Genomic DNA, 13380 nt, shown 5'->3' on the forward strand with positions numbered 1-13380 from the left:
TGCCTTCCCGTGGTAGCAAATCTGGTACAGATGCAGTAGGCCCCAGCCTTCCCGCTGTCTGCCCCACCAGCCTCACTTTCCCCATCTGTCGGGTGGGCAGCGCAGGATGCCCACCTGTACGGTTGTTGCAGGGGTCACCCATGGTGACCTCTTGTGTGGCGCACAGTCCACACCCTGCTGCTATTGGGAGGGTTACCAGCCAGCCCCCGATGGGGAGCCCCTGTCCCTTTTGTGAGCAGGTATAGGTGTCCCGTCTGTGAATCGGGAGGGCTTCATGACGGGCTGGGCAAGTGTGTCTGCCTTTGATAGATGGAGGTGGGGGTGGGGAAGTGGAGCTGCAAGGTCCCCTGGGAAATCTGCACAGGATGGCTCCCTGTCCAGTTTCCAGGAAGTCCCACAGCTGCCCCGCTGCAGGACTAACCGCTTCCCATGACCTGGTCTGGAAGGGGGTTCTGCCCTGCCCTCATGCGGGCCTCCCCTGACCTGCCCCTCTTGGCCCACAGGTGCATGTCGGGGGTAGTCTGGCCGTCTTGGGCGGGAAGCTCTACGTCTCTGGTGGCTACGACAACACATTTGAACTCTCGGACGTGGTGGAGGCATACGACCCAGAGACTCGGGCATGGAGTGTGGTGGGGCGGCTCCCAGAGCCCACCTTCTGGCATGGCAGCGTCAGCATCTTCCGCCAGTTCATGCCCCAGGTGCCCTCAGGCGGGCGCGGCTTTGAACTGGACACTGGCGGTCAGGAGGTGAACTTGGGTCGGCTGCAGCCACCACCGAACCTGGACGGGCTACACTAGCCCTGGCCTGGCCCAGGGAGGGCTTGGGACAGGTGACCCAGCCCCTCAATGGGGATGGGGGGAGGGGCACACAGTGACCTTCCTGGGTGCGTGAGGACAGGTTGGGCTCCCCAGGTGGAGTGTGGGCTCTTGGACCCCCCCCACCTGGAATGTTGTATGCATTTGGAGCCTGGAGTCATTGCTGCCGGAGCCGTCACCGTCACAGAAGCACGTCTCTGACCCCACCCGTGGGTCAGCAGCTCACCAATGCAGCGCACACCCTCTCACCATGGCCACTGGGGCCTACCTGCTCCTACCTCAGGAGGTGAGGCCACCTGTGGAGGGACAGGTAAGGAGTCCTCCTGTGAGGACCCAGGCCTGTCTTCCTGCATCGTTTCTTCTGGGTCTGGAGCACCACTGACTGTCAGCCGACTGCCCAGTACCAGCCCTCCCACTGGGCCAGCTCCCCTTCCTCCCCTCCCCCAGCCCAGTGGAGGGGTCTGGCTGTCTAGTTCTTCACCCTGCTAGGCTCTCCCACCAAGTCCGTCTCCCAGGAGTCGGGCCTCCAGAGGAGGACACAGGATGATAGGGTCTTTCTGTGTCCAGAGCATATGGTCTGGCGGAGGCTGGCCTTCCTGGCCACCCCTAGCCGAACAATAAGGGAGGTGAATCCAAAGTCCCAACCGGCGCGCTTTGTGGGAGCCCAGCCCAGCAACAAGCCCTGGCAGCCTGGTGGGGAGCCCTCGGTGACTGACTGGCCCGGGGGTTACAGTGCCTGCAGGGCCGCCACCCTGAGAAAGCGGGGTGGGGCAGGAACAGGGCACAGGGATGGGTTGGGTTGCTCTACAGTTCTGTCACGCGTGCCATCGCCGAAGCTCTCTGTGGGGCTGGGGTGATCGGCCTTCCCTCAGACACTCCGGACTAGGCCTGGAAGCTGAGGGCAGAGAAGCCACACTGAAATGCTGGGCTCCTTGTGGGGTGATGGGGTACCCTCAGGGTCCCTGAGGTAAGCTTCCTCGCTGCTTTGCAGGCGGCTCCACCTTAGTGGAAAGAAAGTGTTTAGTAAGTTGCCTTTTCTAAATGGCCTGACTCCTGGGGCTGTGTTCTCACCTGGCTGGGGGTGACGTGTGGTCCCGGGATAAGTTTTGTTGCCCGAGTCCCTCTTTGAGCTTCTGGTGGGGATCACAGCAGGGCCACCTGCCTGCCTTCTGTAGGACATTCATGAGGAACCTGTGGCTCACGTGCCCGGAGTGGGAGGTCAGCCAGGGAGCCATGGAAGCCCGCTCCCTGTGGCTGGAACAGCTACAACCTGACACCAATTCTCCCCACAGGTCGTTCACTCTGGCATGGCTGGGCCTCTGGTGAAGGTGTCCTCAGGGTCAGACCCCTCTGGACCTGGTTTTTGTTACCCAGGTCCGTCTGGGTTTGAATGTTGGGGTCCCTCAACCCCTTGTCTCTCCTTGTTTGAGTCTAGTCCCTGGGTAGGCTGGAGGCTTGGCCCAAGGGGCTGCTGAGCCGAGGGGAGGAGACAACATGGATGTTTCCCGGCTCCTATGCCTGCCCAGCGGTTGTCCGCACACTGAGGGGCTGGCTGCCGATCTCCTTACGGAAATACAGGACAGTGGGGCTGGGATTAGGCTGCTTCCTGGCTCTGCCACCTGGATTAATTAGGCCTGAATACACACCCAGAACAGTTCTTGCAACAGAGGAAGCCCCCTCCCTGTCCCTCTGGGCGATTTAGGGGTAGGTGTTGATAGTTGCTAGGCCAAGTTCATTTCTGGGAAATATGGCTGGGGGCTTCCCCAAGGGAGCTGGGATACTGGTCTCCAATACTTGGAAGGGCCCTGCCCCCATGTCCCTTGAGGCCTGCTTGTATGCCAGAGGCTCCCTCAGTTGCTCGGGAAGGCAAGGGCCCAGCAGGGCGGCGGGAACTGCAGGCGTACAGAGCTGGGCCAGGCCGCTTCAGGGAGCGGCATAAAGAAGAAGGGCTTTTGTGTTGGGGCAAAGCTCAAACCTGCCATCAAGTCAATTCCAGCTTAGTGACCCGAGAAGACGGAGGAGGAGGACTGCTCCCTGCAGTTTGCAAAGACGCCAGTCTTTACGGGAGCACTAGACGTGGGTTCACGCTGCCAACTCCTCAGGTAGTAGCTCACGTTCAATCCACTGTGCCACGAGGGCTTTCTTGGACAGAAACGCTTCTTAATTCCATCTGCCCTGGAAAAAACCTGCCTTCAAACGTACATTCAAACTCCAAAATCTGAGCCGAGGCCCGTGATTCCCCCAAGAGTGAGGTGGCATCTGGAGGGCTTCGGGAAGCTTCCTGGTCAGGGCTGGGCTGCAGAGCGACCTGTGGGCCTGTATTTCTGCTGACCGACCACCATGTTGCACATTGGGGAGGCCAGGCGGAGCTGTCTGCTAGAACTGCCCATGCCCTTATCACCAGGCCCGTCCTTCAGTAGCCTGTTCCCATACCCCCAACTGCCTGACACCCCACCCCTGCCCTCATCCTGGGTTGCAGGCTACAAAGCTCCCACCCCTTACAGGATGTCTGAGCAGATACCAGGCTGGCTGGGTACGTGGCCATCTCCTTGTGTACAGAACTTCACCTTCTACAAGTTAGATTATGGAGGTCAGTGACTGGTATTTAAAGGCAGTCTAAAGTGTTCTATATACTTATATGGTTTGCGATTATTAGGCCGTGAAGGGCACCTGCCCACCAGTGCCCACATAGAATTCCATCCGAGGACAGGGCAGACTTGGTGTATTTATATTTTGTTCTGTAGGCTTACATGTCCAGAAACCTGTGTATGGTTGTAGGATGCTTTCAGACTTTTGAAATAAAATGATTTACTATGTATTTGATGTTATTGTCTTTATCCTCACGCTGGGGTTCCAGAGGTGGGGCCGCACCTGGATGGGCAGGAGTAGGGGGAGCGCCCACGTTACTGGGCAGGGCCAGAGCTTAGGATCAGGCCGTCGTGTGGGGACTTAGTGTCCAAAGATTCAGGTCTTCTGTGAGATCATTAAAAGGTATGTCATGGAGGAAGCAGGGGCCGACCCCGGGAGACCGAGACCTGTGGCTTCATCCTGGTGACTCGTGCCGCGGGTGCCATGAGCTGCCACCGGCTTGGCAGCCAGGATCTCGCTGGCTTCAGCCTCCAGCCCGTCCCTCCTGAGGCTGTCTACAGACTGCCATGAGCCCTCGGTGGGATGGACCCAGACCCCAGAGGTGGGATCCCTTAACATTGGAAGGACCATCCCAAACAAGCCCTGCTCCCAGCCTGGGAAGGGGAGAGTCTTAGGGCTATAGTTTGTGTTTTCAGAGACTTCTCAAAATACAGTTGAAGCAGTTTTTATAGGAAATGCAAAATCTGGGTCATCAGTTACTGTAATTAAGTGCTGTCTTGAGCCCCGAGCTTCTAGTGGTCAAGCAAAGGATGGTCAAGACAGGATTCCCAGTCTCACCCCCCAGGAGGAATGGAGGGTGCACGTGGAGTTTTTCAAGAAGCCACTAGTGATGGGCAGGGACCAGACTGCAGCTGCTGAGGTCACAGCCACCATGGCTGCCGATCCCACTAACCCACGCCAGGCGCTGCCCTTCAGCATTTACTGCGTGTAGGAGCAGTTTGCACAAGTATCCAGTGGGTCCCCTCCTCCTTAAATCTGAGAAGTGACCCTTCGTGACACCGAAGGCTAGATCGCATCCTGGCCCTGGCCCGCAGGCTGTGAAGCCCAGGCCCTGCACCCACCTCCCAGGTAGGTGTCTGGGCCACGTGGCCAGCAGATCCTGTTAGGTTTGGGGTGAGCTATTAGCCAGCAGTAGATCTAACACACTGGTTTTCTCATCCACACGGACTGTGAGGCTGTGTCCCACGAGGTGGAAGCAGGCAGCACAGCAAGGGCCCAGGTGGTGTCCCTCAGTGCACATGGCACCCCATCTCAGCATCCTGCGGCTGGAGGCCAGGGCTGCCACCAGAGCCCCCAAGGCCTCCCCAGGTCTGGCCTTCCCCAGCCCCAGGCCACCTGTGCAGGCAGCCAAGGTAGGACCTCCCCAAGGGAAGGGCCACTTCTCGTGGGCCAGCACCAGGGTCAAGTTTGCTAGGTCCAAACCCAGTCCTCAGATCCCTGCGCATCTGGTGACACTAACTGGGCCCGAGTCTTGACTCCTCAAAGCCTAGTGGGGATTCCTAGCCCCGCGGGCTGTAATTCCCCCCAGCTATGACATCACACACTCCTGGCAGAGCTGGCTATGGTCCCAGAGAGTGAGGAAGAAAACGTGTCAGCAGGCCAACGGCCAGACCCATAGTCCCAGAGCTGTCAACGTGGGGAGAGCCGAAGGCTGCCAAGGTCGCCGGGGAGGGGGTTCTCCTTGGGGAGGGTGTGTGTGTGGGTGGCAGCACTGCATCCTAGTTGGTGAACGGACTGCAGCCTCGCCTGGAACTCTGTGCAGTCAGGTGGTTTATTAGGGCTGGGCCCCTGCAGTGGCTACGTCTCACAGTCCTCAGGGATGGCAGCTGTGAGGATGAGGGAGGGCTCCATGACGCCTGGGCCAGGAAAGTTCTCGTCGGCACACAGTCTCTGGCCTGGCAGCTGGGAGGCTAGGCCACCCTGGGCCAGGGACTCCACGATCACCTCGGCTGAGCCCACCTCCAGCTCGCCAGGGGGCTGGAGCGCCCCCACCACCATCTTCTCGTCCTCGATGATCAGGTTCCGGAGCTTGCGCTGCCGTGGATTGTAGTTCTCCACACGGTCATGGATCTCCATGTGTCTGCGAAGGTGAGCCTGGGGGGGAGCGGGGAGGGGGCTGAGCTAGAGGGGAACCTCAGGGCTTGGAGAAGGGAGGAGACAGCTCAGGGTTAGGGGAACCGGGGCCTGAGGTGGAAGGGGTTCTGCCTCAGGGCTGGGGGAGGGCGAGGCACTCTCTCTGCCCTACCTGCCGGGTGAACTTGTATCCACATTCTGTGCACTCAAACTTCCTCACTCCTTTGTGCCTCCGGACGTGCACGCGCAGCTGCTCCACAGCTGCAGAGGGACAAGGGCATGAAGAGCCTCCAAGAGATGTAGAAATGCGGGCCAGGATCGGGGCCCAGAGCTGGGAGACAGCAAGGGGGCTGAGCCATCCAAGCAGCTTCTCCCGGCCAGTCCTGAGGTCAGGGCTTGCCTCGGGACCCTGCCAGGAGTCCACACTGACTGCACAGTACCCTGGGAGGCGTGCCCATGTCTACCTGGCTCCGGCAGGGGTCTAAGGTCCTACAGCAGAGGAGCGTTTGGAACTACTGTGGAGTACAGTATGATGGCATGAAATATAGACACCCCCCCCCTCATCTAATTCACAATCAAAACTGGTAAATCACCACCCAAGTCATGCCAGGTCTCCGAGCAAGCCCTCCCTCCTCCCTCACAGCAGCCCGACCTTCCCCAGGTGACTTGCCAGCCCAGCACCTTTGAAGGTTTTCCCACAGATCTGGCAGAAATGGGGCCGGCCCTCCTGGTGGCGACTGGCAATGTGGCGCAGGAGGGGACCCTTCTCAGTGAAGCGCTGGTCACAGAACTCGCAGCTGAAGGGCCTCTCGCCAGTATGGGTGCGGTTGTGCTTGTCCAGGCTGGCTACAAGGACAGAGGAGAGCTCAGCCGCAGGCTGGGGTCTAGGAGTGGGGGGCGCGGCGCGGGCAGGGCTGGGCCTGCCTCACCTTGGGTTCGGAAGGTCTTGCCACAGAGGTGGCACTGGAAGGGCTTCTCGCCCGTGTGTGTGCGCAGGTGCATGTTGAGGTTGGCCTTCTGGGTGAAGGCATGGCTGCAGAACTCACAGACATACGGCCTCTCGTTCCTGTCCAGGCAGGGACACAGGGCAGAGGGGTCACAGAGGGGAGCTACCCAGTTCACCTCCACTGCACCGGGGCAGAATGTCAAGGACGCAGGGCAAGGCTGACACCAGCGCCTGTGTCCTTGGACCAGGGCCGAGGAGGGATCACACCACCAGGAGCTGGCCAAGGTGGCCTCACTTCCATTATTGAGTGGAAGGGGTCACCTTGGGCAGGCCAAGACCAAGAATTTGCCCCAGGAGACACAGAAACCCCTCCAACTCTACCTAACAGATTCCTGCCCACCTCAGAGGTCCCCACCACTCCACCCTGGGAGGAGGGCAGACTGGCTGCCAGGAGCCCACACCTGTGCTTGGCCTTGATGTGCATCTGCAGGCCGTTGCGGCTTGAGGCCCGGTGCCCGCACTCCTCGCACACGAAGAGCTTCTCGCCACGGTGCTTGAAGGCCTCGTGCAGCTGCAACTCTGTCCTTGACAAGAAGCACTTGGCACAGGTGGGACACTGTGGGCAAAGGGCAGGGTAAGCTCCAGGGAGCACTCAGCCCTCCCTGCTACCCAGCCAGCCAGCCAGCCTGGACAAAGCACTCACGGCATGAGGCTTGGGGGCTCCGTGCAGCTTGATCATGTGGCTCTGCAGGTCCTTCTTCTGCATGAACTGCTGGGAGCATGAGGAACACTGGAAAACAGGTCCCCAGTTACCTCGGGGCAACGACAGAAGCCTGGGAAGGCACCACAGGACAGGAAACTGGGGTTCTGGTGTGGAGCATGGGCTGTGTTCGTGGCGGCACCAAGCTGTCCTCCAGCAGCAAGGCTGCAGTAGAGGCCTACCTCCCACCCACCGCCCAGGGGCCGCCTGTGCCTGACCTTGTAAGGCATCTCTCCAGTGTGGGACACCATGTGCACCCGCAGCTCCATTCTCCGGCGGAAGCTCTCCCTGCACACGGAGCACGTGAAGACCTGGCAGTGTGAGGGGCAAGCGGGCCGGGATAAGGGGGGCAGGCGTTTGCCCTCGGTGGCAGCTTTTGCCAGGGCTTCTACTGGCTGCTAGGAGAAGTCTGCCTGGGGGGCTGGGGGGCCACTCGGGTGGGAGAAGACAACAAGTAACCTGCCAGCCATGACCACCGCCAAGCACTGCAAGCCTACCCACTGCACCAGGCTGGTGTCATGGCCAGGCAGGCCTCTGGAGACAGAGGCAGGTTTGAGGGGTCCTTTCACCTGTGGCCTGTGGGGTGGGGTGTGGCACCCAGGAAGCCTTTCCAGCAGCCACTCCCCCATTTACAGCACCCTACCTCCAGAGCCCAAGGCAGAGTGGGGACCTGGGCAGGCACCCACAAACCCTCCTGGACTTGTGATAAAGCCAGGCGCAGGACCTGCCAGTGTGGCTCTCGTGAGTCTGGGCCCCTACATCCCCAGGCCAGCGCACCAGCCCACAGGATCTGGGCCAGCCTCCAGATACCTGCTCAGAGCGGTTCATGCAGTTCCGGGCTTCGTGCTCCAGGAGGTTCTCCTTCCGGAAGTAACACTTCCCACATTTAGGACACTCAAAGGGCTTCTCTCCAGTGTGCTTCCTGCGAGGACAAGGCACAGGGGGTTGGGGCTGGGACCCCCCATCTCCATCAGTGCCCAAGGCTTACCCACAGGCTAGTGGCTGCTGATGGGAAGAAGGGCTGCCTTAAGGTCAGCCCAGGCTCACCCTGGGGCGCGGTAGACCCCAGAGAGCCCAGAGCAGGGAGGACCCTTCGACTGGGCTGGAGGACCTGTGGGGCAAGCCCAGAATGTCCCTTTGGGGGGACCTGGCAGAGCCTGCAGCCACAGCGGAAAGCAAGCCTCCAGCCCCTTCCGGCTTCACCAAGGCCCCCCTCACTCAGGGCACGGCCCAGCATGCTTTCTGGAAGCGAATCAACCCTTGGGTCCTGATGAGCTAGAGCAGGGGTCCTCAAACTTTTTAATCAGGGGGTCAGTTCACTGTCTCTCAGACCGTTGGAGGGCCAGATTATAGGTTTTTAAAAAAAAAAAAACTATGAACAAATTCCTATGTACACTGCACATATTATTTTGAAGTAAAAAAACAAAAGGGGCAAAAACACTCGGCAGGCAGGATAAATGTCCTCGGCGGGCCGTGTATGGGCGTAGTTTGAGGACTCCTGAGCTAGAGAAACCATTCACGCTGCTTGCCACGATCACGGTGCCACCTTCAAACCCTGCCTGGGAACCGACCACCACTCCTTCCCTCCACTGTCCACCTGTGCTTCAGTGGTGGTGGTGGTGGGGGGTACCTTTAAGTCAGCCCATATCACTTGCTCTGTCCCAAATCTTCCCCTTCTGTCCTGAAGGGTCTCACAGGGCCCCTGGGTGCACTGCCCTACACCAGCTGGCCTGACTCTCACCGCCTGGACCCGACCCCCAGGGGCTGGCACCCTTGCTCTACTGCTCTCCCACAAGGCTCACTCACCCCTACTGCCAGGGAGGCCTTTCCACAGCTACCCACTCAGCTCTCTTCCTCACCTAGCCTGCCCAAGCCGTCTCTATTTCAAAGAGCCCCAGACCCACCCCGAATGCTCTAGCTGCTGCTGCTTCTGCAATGCTGCTCCCCTTCTCCCGTCCCCTGCACCTTCCTCTTTGCTGTGCTTGCCACCTGTGTCTCCCTGCTACAAGGGAGGCACCACAGGGGTGGGGGGGTCTCTGTGTCCACTAATGTGGCCCAAGGGCCCTGGCAGCTGGTCTATCTAATGAAAGAAAGAAATGAAGCCTGACCTCAGGGGTCTCCCAGGAGCAGTAGCAACCTGCCAGAGGCAAGATGCTTCACTCACCCATGCCCCCACTGTGGACCTTGATCCCCTGCTGGCTCCTACCAGGGGTGAGAGGAGGGGAGGAGTGCATGGCCAGGGTGTGGTGGGTGTGTGGGGGGTGTGGGCCTTCTCCAAGGCCTGGCCTTCAGTATCTCTAAGCTCGACAGTTGAGGCTCTGGGGCATGGAGCTGACCACTGTCCATGTTTCTGGGGGAGTGCTGGTTGACACCAGAGCCTCATGCTGGGGGAGCACAGGGAGGGTTCATTGTCACCCCAGACATCCTCTCACACTGGGTGTTTCCAGGGTCCCCTTGCACACAGGTCCCACTCCATCTCCAATGCCAGCCAACTGTGATGGCTTCCCAGAGGTAGACCGAGAAAATGTGTATGCCCAAGTTGGTTTGGTCAAGAAGTCACACAGCAGGGGACCAGAGGTGGTGGTATGGGCCCCAGAAGGTATGTCATCTAACTGCCCTCCCTGGGGCCGGCAGACTCGAGTGGGCACTCCCAGATAACCCCGCACTGGCCAGTTCCTGGAGCCAAGAGCCACAGGTGGCTGCCGAGCCTCTGAAATGAGACTAAGGAGTCTGGGGAACAGAAACTGTATTTAACTTTAATCCATTAATTTCAAATTAGAATAACCACATGCAGGTACGAGTGACCTTGTTGAGCGCTGCAGCTCTAGACATGTGGTCTTTTGCACACCACAGAGCCCGCTTGCATACCTGTGCACCCTGCCCAGGAAGCTGCCATGGGGGAAGGGGGGGTCCTGGAATGCCTTGGGGCAGTCTGTGTGCTTGGGTGGCCGTGGACCCTTCTGGATGCTCCCCAGCACAAAGCTCTGGTGCAAACCAACATCCATTCCCCAGAAACGTGGACAGCACCTGCTCTAACGATCAGCTCCCTGACCCCAAAGCCCAACTGCCGAGCCTTATCAATACTGCAGGCCGGGCCGGCTGGGGATCAAGGTCCACAGTGCCTACACTTCCATCCCCAACCACAGGGCTGTGGGTGGTTGAGGCAGCAGGATTCTAACCAAGCTGGGTCCTCAGTCCCTAAGGAGATGCAAATCACTGCTAGTGTTTTGTGGGTCTGAGGAGGCCCAGGCCCTACACAGTTTATCAGTGGGATGTGTAGCCCCGACCCCATGGCCCAAATGACATGGAAAAGGAATCAGGAAAGAACAAAAGCAGAGCATGTACCTGTTGTGGACTTTTAGGTAGTATTTGCTGAGGAATCTCTTGTGACAAGTGGGGCATTCCGCTGGCCCCACTGTGCCTCTCCGGTTCTCAGTGGCCTCCGACGCTGGGGAGCCTGTGCCCAGGGCCGGCTCGCCTGCACAGGTTTTGGTGATGACATTGGGCTTCCTCTTGGCAAGTACATTCTCAGGCTCAGACCCATAATTGCCTTCTCCATCATCCTCAACTTGGACCACCACTTCCCACTAGAGCAGAGAGGGAGCAGGGTCACCCCAGAAACCAGCAGGAGGGTTCTACTAGGCCTCCATCCAACTCCAGCCCAGAGGAGTCCCTTCATCTGAGGGTCCCAGGGAAGGCAGTGGCTTTGCGTGGAAACTGGAAGTCTGGGGAAACCCCTGGGCCCCCAGGCAGCTCCCTGCACCTCAGGACTCTAGCCACCATGGACAGCGCTCACCTGGGGCCACAGGGAGAGACAATGACCCAGCTGTGGGAAAAACCTTAGGTCCCAACCCAGGCTAAAAAAAAAAAAAGGTAGCCTCAGGGCCCAAGTCTGTGCCAGAAATGAGTCTGTCTTTCCACCCTCCCTGGCCTGCACTGTACCTCATGACCCCCGCCCTGCAGCTGGGCACCTTCAGCCTCAAAGGGCCTTGGAGGTACTTTGCAGTCCTCAGGCTCCTTGTCTTCTGGGAGCCCAAGCTTCAGGGCCTGTTTGACTTTCCCTGGGAAGAAGGAGGGGCTCTCACTCTGAACAGGGGGGCTCAGCGGGGGCCTCTGAGGGCTGTGACTGGGCTCCTGACCCAGAGTCCTTGCTACTTCCTCTTCCTCCAAGCCTGCTGGCTCCTTGAGGCAGCGGCTCCCATCCTGAGAGGCAGGTCCCCCAAGTCCACTAAAGTCACATGGCTCCTGTCCCACCGAGTCTGGGGGCTTGAAGCTCTGGCACAGTTCCACGGCCTCCGGCACTCGCAGCTCCCTGGCCGCCAGGAGCACCTGAGCGCAGTTCCCGGAGGTGAGGGCAAGGTGACCAGTGTAGAAAAAGTCCAACAGGAGGCCAAAGATCTCCGCGAAGCCGGAGGGGAGAACCACACTGCCCCCCGGCCCTTCCCCGGACAGGCTCTGGAAGAAGTGGCTGCAGCAGGCCAGCACGCTCCAGTGCGCTTTGAACACCACGCCCCCCACATCCAGCGTGGCGTCGCAGTACTGGCCCTTCTCTCGCTGCTTGTTGAGCTCCTGCAGGACCCTCACGCTGTGCTGCACGAAGGAGCCCTCCATGGTCTGCAGCGGAGGAAGGACGAAGGAAGACTGCCCCTGGGTGCGAGACAGGTACAAGGGCTCCACTCACACATTCAACGGTGCGAGGGATGGGGGCAAGGTGGGAGGGTGCACGCTGCCAAGGGGAGGCTGGCTGGGAGCTTCCTGGGGTCGGGGCGCAGGAGGAGGGCTGGGGGCGGAACAGGAGAGACATAGGTGTGAAGGGCTACTGCTCCGTGCAATCAAAGAAGGGGCATAAAGGCGGAGGGAGCCGCGCAGGAACGCCGGCCAGCGGGGGGCGGCAGTGCGGCCAGGTGAGCAGCGCCCACGCCGCGCCCACAAGTCCAGAGCAGCCGGGCGGAAGACGCCGCGGACGTAAGCCTGTTAGCGGACGCGGCGGCCCGTTCCTCCCCGCTCTCGCCCTCCTCACCTGTTCACCTGTACCGTCCTCCCGGTGCCGGCCCCACTGCCTCAGTCTCTGTTGTCACCACAGCCCGCCCCCCCAGGACCAAGTGCCCGGGACGTACAGGCCCCACCGCCCGTGTGGACAGCCGCTGTCGCCACCGCCGGACGTGACATCAGAGCGCGCCGCCCGGGGCGTGGCGCCTTGAAGGCGTAGGGATTTCTAAGTCCCGCCCCCGGGGCGAGAACGACCAATGGAATACAGAAAGGGGTGTGGCCACAAAGTCCTTTCGACTCTGAGCCCCGCCTTCTGAGTTGCCTAGCAACATGAAGCTAGCCGGTCCATCTCAGATGGTCTCCGGCTGAGTCCAGTGATGCACATCTTAGGGCCGCCCTGCCCGACAGCTCCAGACTTGGAAAATAGACGGACGTTTCCCTCTCCCCATATAGGAAGCACAGCCAAGACCCCAACATAAATTCCACCTTTTTATTGCGTGAAAATGTCCTCAGGGTCCTCGCAACTTCACAGAGGGAGGAGAGAATCACCATCAACATCAGCTCAAGGCTAATTCCTCTGAGGGGCGGTCAGAGGCGCTTCCTCTCGCCAACCTTTTGACCATTCGACTTTATTGCAACTGGCCGCAAGGAACTCACAGACCATATTCACAGCCGTGGGTTTATTAAGGGCAGTAAGCGGTTACAATTCAGCATCATTCTTTTGCCAGGCAAGCCCCTCGGCGGTTTCCAAAGGCAGGCCTCTCCCTCAGCACGGGGCCTCTTGGGCTGGCCTCTGTCTTAGGTTGCAATGCTCTGCAGGGCTCCTCCTAAGTGCCCAGAGGCAGCCCACGCACCAGGAAGCCTCCAGCCCAAAGATGCTCAGCTCTCTTGCTCACTGGGTCAGTACTCCCGCTGTGGCTGTAGCTGTCTTGCCCTCTGTGCCATCCAGTGTTGGTTTCTCTGTTCTGCTGTCACCGTTTCTCCACAACTGCTTCTCTAGTGTTACCCGTCTCAGATAACTTCAGATCCAGAGGACACACTTGGGTCCTGGCTCTTCTTTTGGGTGGTAGGAAAGTCCCCATTCTGCTCTGGGATTGGCTTTCTTTAAAGCCTAGCAGTGTGGTAAAACTGTCAGGTAACCTCTTAGG

The 13380-nt window shown here is 59.6% G+C and overlaps 2 protein-coding genes across 4 annotated transcripts in view; one reads left to right on the plus strand and one right to left on the minus strand.

Annotated features, from left to right (window-relative positions):
* KLHL21 (kelch like family member 21) overlaps positions 1 to 3633 on the plus strand; it is a 12531-nt gene extending 8898 nt beyond the window's left edge. Inside the window, exon 4 of the mRNA XM_004705196.2 lies at positions 504 to 3633. Within this exon, the coding sequence (XP_004705253.1) occupies positions 504 to 797 (294 nt within the window). The 3' untranslated portion in view covers positions 798 to 3633. The remainder of the gene's footprint in view (positions 1 to 503) is intronic.
* Positions 3634 to 5217: 1584 nt separating this feature from the next.
* Positions 5218 to 12358, minus strand: ZBTB48 (zinc finger and BTB domain containing 48). 3 transcript variants are annotated; one of them, XM_004705197.2, is made up of 11 exons: positions 12264 to 12358; positions 11186 to 11890; positions 10589 to 10830; positions 8054 to 8165; positions 7462 to 7554; positions 7187 to 7273; positions 6945 to 7099; positions 6467 to 6603; positions 6219 to 6383; positions 5710 to 5798; positions 5218 to 5558 (listed from the first exon to the last, which is right to left on the minus strand). In XM_004705197.2, exons 2-11 carry the CDS (start codon positions 11852 to 11854, stop codon positions 5262 to 5264), a joined length of 2046 nt encoding a protein of 681 aa, XP_004705254.1. In that variant the 5' UTR covers positions 11855 to 11890; positions 12264 to 12358; the 3' UTR covers positions 5218 to 5261. The 3 variants fall into 3 exon arrangements, with proteins under 3 accessions (XP_004705254.1, XP_045154896.1, XP_045154895.1); XM_045298961.1 differs by having other exon boundaries at positions 5468 to 5558; positions 6219 to 6379; XM_045298960.1 differs by lacking the exon at positions 5218 to 5558 and having other exon boundaries at positions 5716 to 6379.
* Positions 12359 to 13380: the final 1022 nt, after the last annotated feature.

Source organism: Echinops telfairi, unplaced genomic scaffold (assembly GCF_000313985.2).
Source record: "Echinops telfairi isolate 266 unplaced genomic scaffold, ASM31398v2 ScPeMD7_7457;HRSCAF=8495, whole genome shotgun sequence".
Lineage (NCBI taxonomy): Eukaryota > Metazoa > Chordata > Mammalia > Afrosoricida > Tenrecidae > Echinops > Echinops telfairi.